Source organism: Dermacentor andersoni, chromosome 7 (genome assembly GCF_023375885.2).
Source record: "Dermacentor andersoni chromosome 7, qqDerAnde1_hic_scaffold, whole genome shotgun sequence".
Taxonomy (NCBI): Eukaryota; Metazoa; Arthropoda; class Arachnida; order Ixodida; family Ixodidae; genus Dermacentor; species Dermacentor andersoni.
The window spans coordinates 14,744,002-14,762,446 of record NC_092820.1 but is presented as its reverse complement, the minus strand read 5'-3'; the positions used below and the strand labels follow the sequence as shown (position 1 = coordinate 14,762,446).

General features: G+C 47.6%; 1 protein-coding gene across 3 annotated transcripts in view; it reads right to left on the bottom strand.

Annotated features, from left to right (window-relative positions):
• LOC126535554 (tRNA:m(4)X modification enzyme TRM13 homolog) overlaps positions 1 to 18,445 on the bottom strand; it is a 396,219-nt gene that overhangs the window by 225,110 nt on the left and 152,664 nt on the right. For all 3 annotated transcript variants that reach the window (XM_050182382.3, XM_050182379.3, XM_050182380.3), the window contains 2 exons: positions 16,755 to 16,824; positions 3,645 to 3,830 (listed from right to left, as the gene is read on the bottom strand). In XM_050182382.3, the coding sequence (XP_050038339.1) occupies positions 3,645 to 3,830; positions 16,755 to 16,824 (256 nt within the window). The remainder of the gene's footprint in view (positions 1 to 3,644; positions 3,831 to 16,754; positions 16,825 to 18,445) is intronic.

Sequence of the window (18,445 nt, the reverse complement as noted above, 5' to 3'; positions counted from 1 at the left end):
CATATCTCAACCGCCAAGATCAGTGACAGGGCCGAAATAGGCATAGAGTTTCATAAAATAATTATTAGAGCGAACGCTTGTGCTATAGTCGTTGTACCACCATGGGAATGATGGGAAGTACATGGATTTGTCTGACCTTCGCGCTTGTGGATTCAAACGTTCTTGTGACTTTGTATATTAAGCTATATAAATCTTATTGTCGTAAATTTCAGTGCATTCTATACTCTTCGAGGTTCAGAAGAAGCCGCGAGCACGCACATTTGCTTTTAATTGCAACGATTGAGCTTGTCCAGGTGGCCAAATCTAAACGCGCCAAGCGTCTCAAAGCGCTGGCATGCCTGGGAGAAATTCATAAGTGCGTTTCATTCGCTTGTCGATGCCTGCGACCCCGTGGCTCAATGATTTCAATATCAGGCTTCTGTGCTAAAGTTTCTGTGTTCGAATCCTGCGGTAGGAAAATTTTAATGATATTTATTTAATTATTCATTACGCAGTACATTGTTGAAAATGACGAGTTTACAAAGTCGCAAAGCCGTTTGAAGCCAGAAAAGATGAAGCTTAGGCAAATCCAAGTATTTCCTATAATTCCCATGCTGGTACAACCGCTCTGATTGCAGCTCCTGTAGACACTCGCGCCAGAGTTCACTCTAGTAATTAGTGTATCAAACTCTATGCAAACAGGATCATGCAACGTATCTTGGCAGGCTCGCCAATCCACCTTTTTCATTTTCCTGTAGTGCCCTCTCCCACACTCCAATGAAAACGTTTTGGAAGGGTCCCGGGGTTTTCGCCGGTAGATTTCTGTACCTGCACCCACGTTGCGGCGCGTCGGCTGTGCATTTCCTGGATCGCGAATCATTATTAATGGCTTCTTCGGGGCAGCATGTCGTTCCTGGAAGCCCTGTAGCACTCACCGACTACTGGGTGAGCAGGCCTGAGTGCACTGTTGTGCAAACAGTGCGGCCGATAAAGGCATGCTGAGTCCCGTTTGCCGATACGGCTGCCTTGGAGTTTGTTAGTTGTCGCTGATTTATGCACTTGGAGCTCGCTTTTTGTAATCTTTTTTACACATTTAGACATTCCACATATTCAAGAAGTCCTCGAAGTTTAGCAAAGGGTGCACTTGTTTGCACTGACACCTACAGCCACAGGTCGTTGTTAGCGTCAAATATAGCATAAAAGGTACATCGCTGATATGAAATAATGTCAAAACGTAGCGAAACATCCCTATCGCGCATATGTGCCGTGTTGTTCCACCCTGAGACGAGTCAATATGAGCGGCCGAACCACTTAGACAACAGCAACTGTGATCCAGATGGAGATATTACGGGCTATTAATTTATTACTAATTCTCGCTTTTCTATAACCCCTGCATACGTAGAATTTGCGCGCGCCATAAACCATCATTAGAGAAAAAATGTGCTCGCATAAGTGCTCATTTATAGGCCGTGTTGTTCCGTTGCGAAAACGCGGCTTCTATAGTTGACACCGTTGGTAACTGAGCGAAGCGGTTGTTTATGCTGCTGCTGTAACGAATGCACCGTCTCTCGTTTCCCGTTAGACGAAGAGGTAAACAGTGCCTCTCTGAAAGTGAGAAATGTGTCAGCATAACCACGCACAAATCCACTCATCTACGTCGCGAATGCGATCGGCAGCCTATGGGTACGGTGACGTACACATTTCAAATGGATAAGGCCACAACTGAACTATGAAAGCCGTTCCCATCTTCCTCACTGCTTCCATTTCAGTTCAGGTCCGCGGGTATACTCATAGCGGGCGTACGAACTCCACGGTGCCAGGCTTAACGTTCGCTGAACAGGATAAACATTGGCTCAAACTTCATGTGCACGGCCTGAGAGAGTTGAAGCTAGTGCATTTCAACTTGGTAGGCATGTTTGACAAATTTTGAGCGCCATTAATTATACATACAAGCAAAGACGCTTTCGCTATGGCCGATCGCGCGGGATTCGGTCCAAGGATGGTCGGCACGCTGATTTTGTCGGTGCTGTCAACAAGAAAGCCCGTCGCAGTACGACAACTTGTGCTCGTCATTTGCGTCGTTGTTGACCTGGTCTAATAAAATGGTTTCAATGACGCACAATAGTCGGTCAGACGTTGGCGTCAGTATCGTGTCGATCTCGTATCGACCCAGTGTTACCGCGCCTTAAACGAGTACGTAAAGTCAGGCACGCACTGCCGCCACCACCGAGTGGGCTGACGCTGCAAGATGTCGACAGCTACGCGATGTTTTTTAAGTGTCATTTAAGTGTAACGCACGGATTTTTCGTTAATTTTGATAGCTGTCAATGCAAGCCGGCAACTACGTGGTTTACGGTGCAGTTCGGACGAGGCCCTGGCCACTTTCTGGTTCAAAGTGGAGTTGCAGTTTTAGGCTACGCACGTTTTCGGCACCGTGCCGACGTCGAGCTATCAGAAGAGTTTCAATGTGGTACACGGCACGACTTTTAGCAGCAGCGCGCGTCAGAACGCTTTTTTTTTTTTCGGAGTACTTTCCGGCGAGCGGCCACGCGTGCGGCCCCTCCAAAACGTTTTGCGACTAATCCGCTAGGACATGGCGCATGCGCCACGAAAAAGGCGGATTGTCGCGTGTCACCTATCCCGGGGGGCATAAGAATGTTAGGACAGATAGAGTGGGGAGACGCAGGGCAACCCAGCAAACAGATTTTAATTAACCCAAACTCAAAATGGACAAACTCAAAGCTAAATTCGCTAAAAATAAAACCCCACTAAGTAAAAGTAACACTTGCATAGCCTACATATGTCCTTATCCTCGTCTACGTGCGTCCTTAGCGGTTCCTAGGCGAAAGTCAGGCCACCCTAGCCTACGGTTGCGACGCCATCAGAAAGGAGCGTTCTTGCAAACTTCTGTCGTCTCACGGATTTCCGAGTCCGATGCCTGTCGGATCTCCCTCATCGCCGATGCCGTAGAAGTTGCCACCTCGATGTCGCCCAGTCCACCTGTCTGTCTTTGCTGCCGGTGTCCCGAACTCCGTCGGTGACGCGGCACTCCGGCCTCAGTGGCTAGGCCTAACGCCGCGTTCCACCGCTACTTGTTCGAGTACCGGCGAGAAGCCCCGGGGACTATCGTACGTGCTGGTCAGCCTCTAAAGGGGACCCTTCCTGCAGTGCCCGGCTCTGCCGTGAGAGGCTGCACCAGGTCCAAAGAGTCTCGCTCGATGGCCACACCCTGGATCGTCAGCTTCACGGACTTGACCGAACCTTCATCGCTCCCGTCGCCAGTGCGATGCTGACGCTCCAACCTTATTGGCCCAGAGCCACGTCGATAATGCCAGCTCAGCGCCGCTTCTCTCCCGATCACAGCTCGGGTCACGCGCCTCGAGGGCTCGCGCCGTTCGGACCGATCCGCACACATCGTCCTTTCTTTTTGCGCCGCCTGCCTCTTACAAACTGGATTCTTCGCTCGGACGTCCGACGTCCTTTTAGACACTCAGTTTCTTATATAAGGCCGATTGTTTAATTGAAGCAGTCTACAAATTAAGGGCGGCTATCAGGTCGACGGTAACATACACCCATTACACCTTCAATAACTACTGAAAAGCATGATTGCTCTCAACTCTATATCTGCAAGGGCAACATTTCCCGTAAAGCTATGAAACACCTACCTCGTCCAGCACCAAACTCTACAAAGCACGAGTTGCTGGTGAGCAAACCCTGCCTTTCAGCCAAGCTCAGCAGGGCTGCCTTCTGGCGCAGGTGCTTCTCGGCAACAACGCAGCCGGCCAGCTTCTCCAGTTCTCCATCAAATGCCCAGTGCAGGCCCACATGCTTTTCCGGAACGGTCACATCACCTGAAGGAATAAAATGACAGACATTGACCAAAAGCAATGCTAAAAATGAATCATTCTTTAAGACGTTTTGGCTTCGCTACGAAAGCCTTGTTTACAATGGGGTGCAGGAAAGTTCATGGAAGCTTATGTATTCTTCAGCGCGCGACGTAAGCACCACCTGTACAAGGAGAGGGGGGGGAGGGCTCCCTCACTTCGATTGAGCCTGCGACGTGTTTTCTATATTTCCAATGACTCAAGATACCGCCGCGATTTCAAGTTTCTTTCTTGTCGAATAATTCCGGAGTTTTCGCAGTCAATCATGTGGCCTGTTGCATCGGTGTGCTCAGCAAGAGCATTCGAAACTGTTCGTTTCTTTTCGACATCGTTCTGATGCTGCCTCAGTCTCTGTGTAAAGTTGTCCGATTCACCAATGTATACGTAGTTGCAATCTGTGCAGGGTATCTTGTAGACTACGCCAGGAAACGACTCTCTCTGAAGTCTGTCTTTAAGACCGACGAGTGTGTGCCTCAGCTTACACAGAGGCACGTGTGCCACCTCAACGTCACAACTGCGCAGAACACGAGACAAGGTTTCGCTTATCCCAAGAATGTAGGGTATGGCAGCACGCTTTCTTGGTGGAGAATTATCCGGTTGAACGGAATTGGATAGGTGGCATTCCACAGCACTTAAAAACGACGTAGGATAGCCATTTGCCGAGAGATCACCTCGCACGCGGTCAAAGTCGGTGAAACGACCTTCTGCTTTGGTGCAAATGCGGTTCGCAAGGTTGAACAGGGAGGCAGCAACCGACCTTTTGTGAGCATTAGGATGAACGGACTAGAAGTTTAGGTGGCGGCCAGTGTGAGTGTCCTTTCGGTATCGTCTGTGCCACATATAGCAGTTGTTATAGTTGTTATAGCATTGTTAAAAAAATTCAAGGGGCGCTTAGTTACCGAATGCAAAAGCACTGCGACCATCTCGTGATGCTTAGAGATTTTGCCACAACGCAGCATCGTGGGTTGAACTCCCAGCAAAGGTTGTGAGTTTGAGTGCTTTAAGTCTGCCATAATTAACTGTGTCTTAATTAACTTCACCCCAATTAACACCATATGTAGTGGGTTCAACTCCGACCAAACGTCCTAGGTTCGAGTGCCTTAATTAATTATTTTAATTACCTGTGCCTTAATAACTTTGCCTTAATTTACACCAAAGGTCATGGGTTCAACTCCCACCAAAGGTCAAGAGTCCAAGTGCCTTAACTTTGCCCTAACACCAAGGGCCATGGGTTCGACTCCCACTATGACTAAAGGTCGAGCGTTCATAGCCTTCATTAACACCAATGGTCATGGGTCCGTCTCCGACCATAGGTCGAGGGTTCGTAGCTTTTTTGTGCCATTGTGTGGTCACTCCAATGCTGACAACTACACTGGATTTTTTGCCTCATGAGCCATATAACGCTTTCACATCAATAAACGGACTTCTCTTGAAGAACCTGCGCAAGTGGCTTTAATTACTGTTTGACATGAGGTATGTTCAAATCCTCTGAGCACTTTCTCTCTCTCGTGGCCTTTGCACAAGTTGGCATACTATCTCATACTAGCTCCACACTTGAAGCAAGGGGATTAACCGTCGGGCCCAGTTTCGTTGGCTTCTTATGATATAGCTCCACACTTGTTTCACAGGCATGAAATGAAGCTGAAGTGCAAGAAATAAAGCGTGAGTACAAACAATGTAGCGTGAGTACGCTACATTCCAAGATCATGTTACAAACAGCAGCCAGTGCCTACGAAATTGAGTAAATGAAAGTATGAACAGGAACTAATGCTGGTTAATGTCCGTATGCACGAAAGCTAGTACTGGTGATATTAAGTAAACGAGAGCACGAACAGGAGTGAGGGCTGGTTAACGTCAGTATGAATGAAAGCCAGTACATGTATTGGTGAGATTTAGTGATACGGTAATAGCTGGGCAAGTGCACCTAGACCTAAGTACAAGGGTCATTTTGCATGTTGCCCCACTGAAGTGCGGCTGCCGTGCCTGGGATTCGACCCATGACCTCGTGCATAGCAGCCCAACACCATAACCATTAAGAAACAATGGCGGAAAATGTTTTACTTCTTTATTCTATCGCAGAATGTGGGTGTGGGCCGGTTGACTCATGATTTGGGAAGTTACTGCAAGGAACACATGAGATGAAGAAAGGGACAACACGAAGCGGGTGCTGACAACTGATAATTTACTGAAACGAACACCACGCTTATACAGATCCTCCAAAAAGCAATGAAAAAATAAACAAGACATAGAGCGACCTTCAACAGGGGCGTTATACAAATGGCAAGATAAACGCTGAAGACTACTGAAGCACCAAACACATGTGTAACACATGGAAAGAAACAAACATGATTTCTCAGAAACGGCAACTGACGGCGAGCTAACGCCATCACCATGCTTAAAGCGTCACATGGCTACTACCTCTACAGCCTCTCTTTCCAGCGGACCATTTTTTCTGCCGATAATTTGAGTCATTGAGAACGAAAGAGAGCAGCCCAAGCAGCTACAGCAATGAATAGCGAAGTTCGACCCTCCAGCAGCCCTCAGGGAACATTCATGCTCACGCAAGCGAATGTTAATGCACCTACCGGTTTGTCCAATATAGTATCTGCCGCACTTAAGTGGAACCTTATAAATTACATGTGTCGTCCAAGGCACATGTGAATTTGTATGATTCATTTCACAGTAGGCAGAGCCTATAGTTTCCCTTGACACCATGCTGCACAACTTCGAAAATTTAGAAGGTGCTGAAAGGATATCGACCCCATATTTAGCAGAAATCTTTTTGAGATTATGAAAAACCTTATGTATGTATAGAAGTACTGCAAAATTCCACCTACTAGCCTGTTCATTAGAAATTGATGGTTCTTTGTCCTTTTTCCGAAGCTTAACGAGCAGCGATTCAGAAACTGAAAGCAAAAGAAACCTCTCAAAACATGCCTTTTCCAGATGGTTCACTTGGAGTTGAAAGCTAAAAAGCTGCTTGTCATGACATGATTTTAAAAGCGCTCATCTGAAGCATGATCAAGTTTTACCCTGTTTTGTTAGCTTTGAATGAGTTGAATCGAAAGGCTGCAATGCTTTTTTTTGGACCAACCCTCGAAGGCCCAGCAAGCGTGGTCAGCGGATAAAAAAAAATCTAACTTTTAATCTAAAAATTGGATTGACCTATTATGCAGAAGCTTGTGAGCGAAGTTCAACTGGCTTGAGCAACTAGACAAGACTGACAAAATCTCGAGAGCCAATTCCGCAGTCGTCGTCTGGAGAAAGATTATTTATGATTACACAATCGTTTACATATCTAAACATTCTCAAAATGGAAGGATGAGTCAGCTTAAGGCCCAACCACCTGCAGCACGAGATACGCGTTTCGCTACGCTTACACGTAAGCGTACGAGCCTCCAAGTGCATACGCGGGTGATGAAGGGAAGGGTGGTCAGCCACACGATACACGCACACATGGGCGCTTTGCTGCGTGTAGCACAGGGCTGACAGACCAGCGGACCTACGATGGCGGAAACGTTCATGTCTGGGTTTGAGATATTGTTACGTAGGAAGACACCGACGAAAAGCTATTTACAAGTATATTTAGAAGGCAATACGCCGCAGTTGGCCAAGAGGCAACAGCCCGCGCTAGCTTCCAATCGTCGTCGTCATCTTCTTACTGCTCGGCTCTTCATTGTAAATAATATCCCGTAGCACTACCCCCGGCAGCAAAAGCGTCGTCCCGGAGCAACTAAAGGCCGGACTCTGAAGCAGTGTAGTAGGTCTTGAGCCTACTGACGTGCACGACATCACTAGATGCCAGAGTAGATGACGAGGTTGAGCTCACAGGAGCAATTTCGTAAGTCACAGGCGTCACGTGGCGCAGCACGCGGTAGGCCCTCTGTATCGCGAAAGGAGCTTTTCTGAAAGTCCGACGTGACGAGAGGGCGACCACAGGAGCACGAGTGCACCAGGCGAAAACTGTACGTCACGGTGGCGGGCGTTGTACTGACGCTGCTGCGTGGTTTGCGAGTCCGTCAGTCGAGCACGGGCAAGCTGGCGTGCATGGTCGGCGAGGGCGATGGCGTCGCGCGCATACTCAGTTGTTGAGATCGCAGCAGGAGGAAGTACCGTGTCATAGGGCAAGGTCGGTTCGCGACCGTAGAGTAGATAAAATGGAGAAAATCCGGCGGTGCCGTGCCGGGAAGAATTATCAGCAAATGTGACGTAAGGAAGGGCAACGTCCCAGTCGCGGTGGTCCTTCGAAGCGTACTTGGACAGCATGTCGGTAAGGGTACGGTTTAACCGCTCTGTCAGGCCATTGGTTTGAGGATGGTATGAGGTAGTCAGCTTGTGTTGAATAGAGCAGGAACGCACAATGTCGGCGATAACTTTCGAGAGGAAATTACGACCACGGTCAGTAAGCAGCTGTCGCGGGGCGCCATGCACTAAGATAATGTCACGCAAGAGAAAGTCCGCGACGTCAGTGGCGCAACTGGTAGGGAGAGCCCGCGTGATAGCGTATCGGGCGGCGTAATCAGTTGCGACGGCTACTCATTTGTTCCCAGAGAACGACGTGAGAAAGGAACCGAGGAGGTGTAATCCAACACGAAAGAACGGTTCCACAGGGAGCGTGATCGGCTGTAGACGACCGGCAGGTATCACCTGACGTGTTTGCCGACGCTAGCACGGATCACAGGCAGCAACATAGCGTCGGACGGAGCGAGCGAGACCAGTCCAATAGAAGCGTCGGCGGACGCAGTCATACGTGCGGGTTACCCCAAGATGTCCTGCAGTGGGTGCCTCATGCATCTCAAAGAGCACAGTCTGTCGTAGATCTTTTGGCACGACAAGAAGAAGATCAGGGCGATCAAGGAGGAAGTTCCTTCGGTGCAGAATGCCGCCCTGGAGGACATATCGGCGAACGGATGCGTCGGTAGGTGTAGAGCGCAGACGCTCGATGAGTACTCGAAGCGATAGGTCTCGGTACTGCTCATCGGCGATGTTAGCGAAGGCAGACACAGAGAAAATGCCGTCGGCGGCACTACTGTCGGCGTCGTCAGGCTCGTTTACCGGGTAGCGAGACAGGCAATCAGCGTCCTTGTGTAGTCGGCCAGATTTGTAGGTGACAGAAAACGAATATACTTGGACGCGTAAGGGCCAGCGACCAAGTCTTCCTGTAGGGTCTTTCAATGAGCATAACCAGCAAAGCGCGTGATGGTCTGTGACAACGGAAAAGGGTCGGCTATATAAGTATGGGCGGAACTTCGCAACCGCCCAAACTAGGGCCAGACACTCACGCTCAGTGATGGAATAGTTGCGCTCCGCGGCCGAGAGGAGCCTGCTGGCGTAAGCGATAACACGGTCGTGGCCACGCTGGCGTTGTGCCAGTACTGAGCCAATTCCGTGACCGCTGGCATCAGTACGGACTTCGGTAGGCGCAGAAGGATCGAAATGGGCCAGAACGGGAGGCGTTGTGAGAAGGTCGATTAGAAGCGAGAATGCAGAGGCCTCGTTATCGCCCCACTGGAAAGGGGCGTGAAATTTTTCACGAAACGGCGGAAGTACGAGCAAAGGCCGATGAAGCTGCGCACATCTTTGACACACTTTGGAACAGGGAAGTGCGTAACAGCATGGATCTTGTCTGGGTCCGGTTGCACTCCGTTCGCGTCAACGAGATGTCCGAGGACCGTAATCTGGCGACGGCCGAATTGGCACTTCGATGCGTTGAGTTGCAGACCGGCTCGCCGAAAAACGTCCAGGACTGCTGAGAGGCGCTCGAGGTGCGTAGCGAATGTTGTGGAGAATACTATAACGTCGTCCAAGTAGCACAGGCACGTGGACCATTTGAAACCGTGAAGAAGGGAGTCGCTCATGCGTTCAAAAGTGGCAGGAGCGTTACATAGACCGAACGGCATCACTTTGAATTGATAAAGACCGTCGGGTGTTACAAAGGCAGCCTTCTCGCGGTCGAGATCGTCCACGGCAATCTGCCAATAGCCGTAGCGAAGGTCAGTAGAGGAGAAATAGCAAGCACCATGGAGGCAGTCAAGGGCGTCCTCAATCCGAGGTAGGGAATACACGTCCTTTTTGGTAACCCTGTTAAGGTGCCGATAATCCACGCAAAAGCGCCATGAGCCATCCTTCTTTTTTACCAGCGCAACAGGTGACGCCCATGGACTACATGACGGTTCAATAATGTTCTTGGCAAGCATTTTGCGAACTTCGGTGTGAATAACTTCACGCTCAGCCGGTGATACTCGATACGGGCGGCGATGAATAGGAGGGGCATCGCGGGTATTAATGTGATGTTTAGCAGCTGTTGTTTGGGCCAAAGGACGATCGTTAAAGTCAAAAATATCTTGGTAGGAAATCAGAACGCGTTAGAGCGCACGAGCGTGCTCGGAAGGCATGTCGGGTGCAATCATTTTCTGTAAGTTGGCGATGGTACAAGTTGCCGACTGCGACGGTAGAGGAGGATCGGCTGAATTGTCGTCTACTGAAATCGATGCTACAGAGTGATCCTCGAATGACCAAAGTTGGGCCAGAGACATCCCGCGTGGCAGCACTTGTGTCCTCAAGCCAAAATTGACCACTGGCAGGCAGACGCAATTCGCCGTAATAGATAAAACTGTATGAGGTACTGTGATCCCGTGTGTAAGGAGGACGTCTTGCATAGGAGCCGCGATGTAGTGATCGTCAGGGACTGGTGGGGATGACACGAAGTAAACGTAAGTCACTGCCGAAGGTGGCAAGCGAACGAAGTCGACGGAACTGAGGCGAGTAGGGTGTTGTTCAGCGGGATCCAGAACAGGCAGGTCGAGGCGGAGAGTACTGGCGGAGCAATCGATGAGAGCTGAATGTGCGGAGAGGAAGTCTAAGCCGAGGATGATGTCGTGGGGACAGTGAGCGATGACTGTGAATAGCACGGTAGTGGAGCGATCGGCGAAGGAGACGCGCGCGGCACACATACCAATTACAGGGGCTGTTCCGCCATCGGCGACACGGACAACAGGCATCGTGGCGGGCGTGATTATTTTCCTCAGCCGGTTACGAAGGTCAGCGCTCATTACCGACAAATGCGCCCCAGTGTCTATGAGAGCAGATACAGGAACACCGTCGACTTGCACGTCAAGAAGGTTCAGATGAGCGGGCAACGTCAGGAGAGGATTTGGCGGCGTAGGGAGCAATGCAGCGTCACCTCGAGGCGATGCATCGTCTAGTTTTCCGGCTGGGAGCGGCGTCCGAAGGGAGTCGGCGAATAGGAGCGACAGGGCTGGGGGGAGCGAGATTGTTGTCGTTGGGGCGAAGCCGAACGAGAATAGGGACGGTTCGGCGCAGGAGAATCGGTGGCGGCATTATCTGAGCGGGCAGCATAGGGACGAGAAAGGCCACCTGGGGGGCGAGAGTAGGCAGTATATGTAGACTGGTTCGGGGAACTCCAGCGACTGCGACAGTGCCGAGAAATGTGCCCAATTCTATGGCAGGGAAAACAAATTGGCTTGTCGTCTGCAGTGCGCCATTCAGAGGGGTTGCGGAAACGTGGTGGGTAAGAAGGTGCGGGACGGGGCGGAATCGAAGAAGCCGGGAGGGTATCAGGGCGATGGGCCGAGCAGATGGTGTGAATACCCATGTTGGCGAACTCCTGGCGGACAACTGCCTGGATCAGGGAAACAGTGACTGCAGGTGCATTGGAGCGGCTGGAGTCGAAGGCAGCCGGATAGGCGGCCTCGATCTAACGCCGGACAATCCTGGTAACATCGCCTGTGTTGTTGGGACGAGGAGCGTCAGCACAGGAAGATGTCGCTGGGGTGTTGGGCAGACGGGCAAACTGTTGGTCGATACGTCGGCTTTTAGCGAGTTCCAGGCGGTGGCACTCTTTTATAACTCCATCCACCGTCGCCACGTTGTTAAATACGAGCAAGTTGAAGGCGTCATCGGCAATGCCTTTGAGGATGTGGGAGACCTTGTCGGACTCAGTCGTGTGTGCGTCAACTTTGCGGCACACAGCCAAGACGTCCTGAATGTACGTGACGTAGGGCTCCGTTGACGTCTGCACACGACCGGAAAGCGCCTTCTGCGCGGTAAGTTGGTGACCGTAGGGGTTGCCGAACAAGTCTCGGAGCTTTTGCTTAAGCGAATCCCAACTGCTGAGCTCATCGTCGTGGGTCCGATACCAAACTCGAGGTGTGCCACCGAGGTAAAGGACTACGTTGGCGAGCATGATAGTAGGGTCCTGCCGGTTATTGCGGCTGACGTGTTCGTACAGGCTGATCCAGTCCTCGACGTCTTCCCCATCTTTTCCCGAGAATACGCCAGGATCACGGGGAGCGGGGGAGTGATATAGGTCGTCGAAGTGGCAGCAGGTGTCGGAGCCGGCGGAGTCAAGTTGTCGTCGCCGGTAGCCATGAAGGAAGGCTCGAGGTACCGTCCACTGCGAAGCTCCGTGACGAGGTACAGGGAACGTCCACCTCCACCAGATATGTTACGTAGGAAGACACCGAGGAAAAGCTATTTACAAGTATATTTACAAGGCAATACGCCGCAGTTGGCCAAGAGGCAACAGCTCGCGCTAGCTTCCAATCGTCGTCGTCGTCTTCTTACTGCTCGGCTCTTCGTCATTGGAAATACTATCCCGTAGCAATATCTTTATTCTTAATTTCATTATGGCTAGCGTTTTGTATTTAATTTATCAATGTGAAAGCTAGTACACTGTTTTAAGTTGAGAAATCCATGCCGTTTTTATCTACACATCCTTATGGCAAGCAAAACTACATAATGATCAATATCACGCGCAAGAGCGTCTGCTTGCCCACGACAGCAGTTCACATCTGCGCGCGACCACGCACGACATTGCTGTCGAGCTTTTGCTTATGCGCTTGCTTCGCCGGCTTCAGCGTACTCTGCCCGCAATCTACCACATGAGAAAGAAGCTTTTGCCGCTGCTGATCTTACAAAGGCGGAGGGAGCGCAGAAAGCGTCTGAAGCGACGTTGGTGGATCCGGCCCGTCTTTCAACAGCGTAAAAAAGGACTTCACGGCTGTGAGTAACTTCTTTCATTTCGATGATCTACAGTTGTAGAACTAGGAGCCAGTGTTTGGGAATGGGGTCTTATCTTCGTTAGGACAGCAATTACTTTTCAGCGTTTTTAAGTGCGTGCATATAGGAGACATGAGTGAAATGGTTAAAATAGTAATGGGGGGGGGGGGGGGGAATCGTAGTCGCAGCGCACTAACGCCACAATTCGCGTAACAGCAGCGCGTCGTCGGTACAAGGTTTGTCCAGGTTGACAGCACCGATCGAAACCATAACGTGACGTACGCGAACAGAGGGAACGACAAGAGCAATGTGTACTTCAGAAAGTGCGAAAGCATAGGTGAAGATCTGACTGATTAGCCACCGGAGCCACACAGATCGTATATTGGATACGCGGTGGCAATACTTCACGCCGTTTCAACAGCCATCTGTCTAATCCGTGTATACAGTACAACATACCGTCACTAATTCTTCAGCTTCAGAGGGGAAGAAGCACTTGATTCTATTCAACAATCTATTAATGAAAAAAGTATTTTCCAGACCTTTATCAACGTATAGCCAATGCTGGAACACTAATTTGGAGCTCCCTTCATTATTCACAATAGACGATACTGTTTATACAGAGCTTGTGTAACACCCTCTTGCACAAAATTTGTAAAAATTAAGCTCAGTAATAAATTTTCTGCTATTCGATATTTAATTTGATATCCAGCTTACTTTTTTCATTTGATTTGATATTCGATTCTAAATCTACTATTCGGTATTAGCACACGCCTACAATAAAGTTAAGAACTGCTAGTTATATTTGTGCCATTAGTATAGCACATGAATTCAAGAACATTTTTCATACATGCTGGTTGTCATATATTAAACTTGTGGATGAGAAACCAGTTCCTATATTTTCTGTCTCTCAGAAGTGTGACTGTAGAAGATGAAGTGTAATGTAATTAAATCGTGACCCGGAAGGTTAAATGCTGTGCGAAAGCTTTCAGAAGTTTCTTGGCCGTGGCCGCACAATTTTCCTCTAATCAAACGTTGACTGGCTCTCCCTGTTTTCCCCACACACTGTTTGTATTCAAGCATATAAACAAAGCAGGGACTAAACTTAATCATGCCTAGTGGCTATGCGTGTGCGTCAGTGAAAAGTGTACAGCTCCCGCTACCTGTGCGGGTATGTGGGTAGGGGACGGGCCTTCTCTCAACTCTTAATGCACCATATTTTACAGATGCAACGGATGCGTCAGGATGACCACGAGTTTTTCTACAAGTTCTTTCGCATTACACCGCAGCTCATTGACAAGCTATTGAGCTTTGTCGCAGAGGACCTCACATGGGAGCACCACATTTGAGAAACGCCTGCAGCCTGGAGGACGACTTGGCTATAGCATTGAGGTTTGTAAAGGATAGTTGCCCCTACAGAAATAATGTGCGATTGGAGGAATACAGAAGAAGACCGTTTCTTTGTCATTTAATGTATCATTTATTTTAGTTTATTTATTTACATTATACTATGTTAATGCTATGTTACAATGTGTGCTGGGATATTATTTGTGGAGGTAAATAATTTTTTTCGAGACCTAGAAAAAGTTACGATATTCTCGCGGTAACGAAAGAATTAAGACGTTAAAGAAAATAGAACGGTGTCCGGCTACAGTGACACAGGCAGCATACATCCCAGTGACAGCTGGAGTTCCACGGTCCGTCAACTAAGCTGACGACAGCGAGTAGGGCAGGAGTTAGGACTTTCTTTAGCCGCGTATGGAGGTTCAAATTCAAACCGATATGGCGATAGGCACTTGTGTCAATCAGTGCTACTACTGGTACACCGTCCACATTCATATTGATGACGCTGTGATGGCCAGGCAGTGTAAGCAGAGGAATTTCGGGTCGAGTCATCGTTGCAGTCTCCCCTCTCGGAGCTGCGCCCGATCCTGCATTCTGCTTCTGAGAAACGGCAGGAGTAAGAAGGAGACAGGGATAGATGTGGGCATGGCGAAAGAGAACGGTCGTGAGGGTCGTGAGGGACACAGATGTTGAAGCGGTGTCTTCTTCAATGTGTGTCGACGGGCGGGGACTACCAGGCAGGTGCCAGGCATTTCGAAAGCTCAGCCAAAGCAGCGAGTTCCAAAAAGTGCGGCCGCACCTTGACGAAAAATGTTACAGGGAGTAGAGAGCTTTAAATATATTTATAGGTATTCACAACGCATTCACTGTCATACAAGCTGGAATACAATCCGCGCGACACCAGCGAACATTGTCTTCTGTACTGTCCTCAGCTTCATCTCTGGCTGTGCTTGGTAACAATATCATGCAGGATCGTAATGGAAGAAAAGTGTTTGCGCAAGACACGTGGCATTATCTATGAATTTCTTTTTTTTTCCTTCTAAATATTTATACGTAAGCAATTTTAGCATTAAAGTACAGCGTAAGTGAGCACTTGTGTTTTGTGCTTCGTTGTTCCTGTCAACTTCGCGCTACCTGCAACCACGGAATCCTACTAACTAGGCCGATCAAATTACCATTTACCATAGTGAAATGTGCCCGTGTATCACCTTTTGTTTACTTGGCTCGATGAGACTTCACTGGGGGTCAGTGCACACAACATACTGATGGTGCATGTTGTGCCTGAAGACAACGACAATGACAGTAGAGCTTGTGCAAAGTGCGTGAAGGTTTCAAGAAAGGAAAGAAAATGCAGGAATGAGAAGAGGGAGAAAAAAGAAAAGCTGTCTGGGGACTGACACAGTTGGGTGACCAAGTCTGAGCATCAAGCTTCCGTCTTTGGGTCCACAAATTGGAGTCAAAGGCTTCACGTGGCCTTACAGGCCACGTGAAGCCTTTGACTCCACATTTCCAAAGCCGTGCATCATCATGGCTCCAATTCCCTCGACAGCCCTCTCACGCCAATGCTCAAACCTTCCAAATGAGCAGGACATCGACCTACTCGCATCGCTAAACTTGTTCACTGCACCAATAGGTGAGCCTGTGTTCGCACAGACTCTCTGACCATTTTAATGATGTATCAGTTGCATAAGACTCTTAGGTCTATTTTTATTACCTATATGTAGTTTTGTGTAGCACATGAGTTTGGTGTGTGCATAAGAAAACGTTCGAAACAAGCAAGCAGCTTACTCAGGTTGGTGATATCATCCCCAGCCTTAAGAACGATCTTTTGAGTTACCAGAAGCCAAACATTACCTATATATTTATCATAAGTGAAAAAAAAATTCATGCTTTAAGTGTATGACTACCCTGTGTCGTTATTATTTCCTGTTCAAATTATTGTACACATAATCTTAACTTGTACTACTCATACCTAAATTCATTTCCTTTCATTTATTCAACCTACAGTTTATTACCACTTTGTTTAATCTTAACTTTATTACCATGTGTTCTTTCCTGTTCTTTCTGTTTACCATAGTGTTATCTATTCTCATATTCTATCTATATTGTGTAATTACATTTGTACAGATTGATGTGTTAAGATTACCTATGCACATGCTCTTCCTGTTAGGACCTCTGATGGAATCAACAGTATTAATAAGTAAATAAACAAATAAATGATAAAATCAAGTACAATAAACATATGCAACAGAAAGAAACACAGGGACACAACCTGAGTTTTATTAAGCTAAGCTCACGCATTTTAATTAAAAAAATTGTATTATCGGCTATTTTCATGCCAGAGGTATACTGTTTTATTGTTCACTCCAGAATCAATGAATTTTATGTTTACAATTGTAGTGCATCCATTGAATATTTCCCATGAAGAAGATTCAGTTCAAGACAAGTGCCATATCTAGAGTGCTTGTCCCACATCTTTTTAGCACTATTTGTCTCAATCCTGCATTATTACAGTAGTCAAGTTCTTACCATCGCATATTTCTTCCACCTGGTGAATGATTTCCCACAGTCTTTCATCACTCACATGCTTCAGTGTTGTCTAGAAAGAAAGAAACAACAACTGTAGCATCTATTTTTGAAAAACATTTTTCATTAATGAAAGCTTAAATTAAAATGCAGTAAAAGCATGCTAATTCACATAACACACCATGAAATTGAATGTATCCATAGCCTCAATTATCAAATTATCACTGGAGCACACTGTATGCACGCCTACTTCCTTGTGCAATATCTAAATGTATTTTACTGCATATAGTTTATAATGCAGTGGCACTAAACTTAGGAGTGTGTAATGTTTGGATGTATTTTGGCAAACAAGAATGTCATTGATTGTGAAGTAGTGTTCACAGGCAAAAAACTATTTGTTACAGCTACAAAAATTATTTTGTAGGCAACACCCTTATTCGCAGCACAATGGTCTATTTCCCTTGCAAAGCTTAAGCAAAACGAAAATCACTGCACATCGGAACCAATTATGAGCAAAGCTCTCATTTTGATGTTTGCAAAAATGTCTGCATGCTTTGCTCTCATTCTGTTCTCCACGCATGGCTTCTTTTCATGATCACCACCCCACAATTGGTTTATTCCGCATAGAAGGCTTCACATCCTTTAAAAACTCGCTTCACATTAACTGGAACACTCAAGATACATGCAACCTTAACTTAAGTTGTTAAGCTGAATGCTTATGTAGTTTTTGCCAAGCTCTCATCTAAATAAGTTAACACGCATTGTATGCAATGTGCAAAAGTCTCTTGTTTCTTTCGATCAGCAGCAAGTAACACAGCAGTAGTACCACGGCTCAGCAAAATATACGATCTGGATGGAGACAGGGCTTGCTAGCTTGCTAGCTTGCTAATCTGCTTCCTTAACTTGGCGAGGAAGAAAAAGGTGTCGTAACACGGCTTCCAAAGAACAATATGCACAGCTCACAACACCGAAGATCTTATTGGCCTGACCAATAATGGTGCTGCGATAAATGACACTTCTGCGTGCACACTCTGCCACACTCTGCGTGCAATTTTTAAGTGTCAACTAGGAGGCTAACAAAAACTGCAGGTTTAATGCACCGCATTTTCTGGTATACAAGTCGCGTTTCTCTTCCCTGAATTTTTCGCCGATGGGTCTTATAGAATGGTGCGACTCATAAACAAAGGACCGACTGGTGGGCTACTTGGTATGGTTTTATTTACATAGTAGTGCAGAATCACATGGACGACAAAAGAAGAAGATGGGACACAGCGCTGACAAATTAGAGTTTATTGCACCGTAATAAACGGTGCCATAAACTTATTGCACCGTAATAAACAGTGCCATAAACTCTAATTTGTTAGCGCTGTGTCCCATCTTCTTTTGTCGTCCATGTGCTTCTGCACTACTGCGTAAATAATACCATACCAAGTAGCCCACCAGTCGGTCCTTCTATATATATATATATATATATATATATATATATATATATATATATTGTGGGAATTTATAAGCTATTCTTTGTCATTTGTACATGATCATCATCATATGGGGTTCATATGGGGTTCTTCTTCATCATCGCTTGTGGGGCTGGCTCTTGTGTGTGCTCCGTGATGTGGGCGCGGTCGGTTCGCCTAATCTTTTGACGCGGAATAAACGTCGTGACAACTGCTGCGTCACAAGTGGTGGAGTGT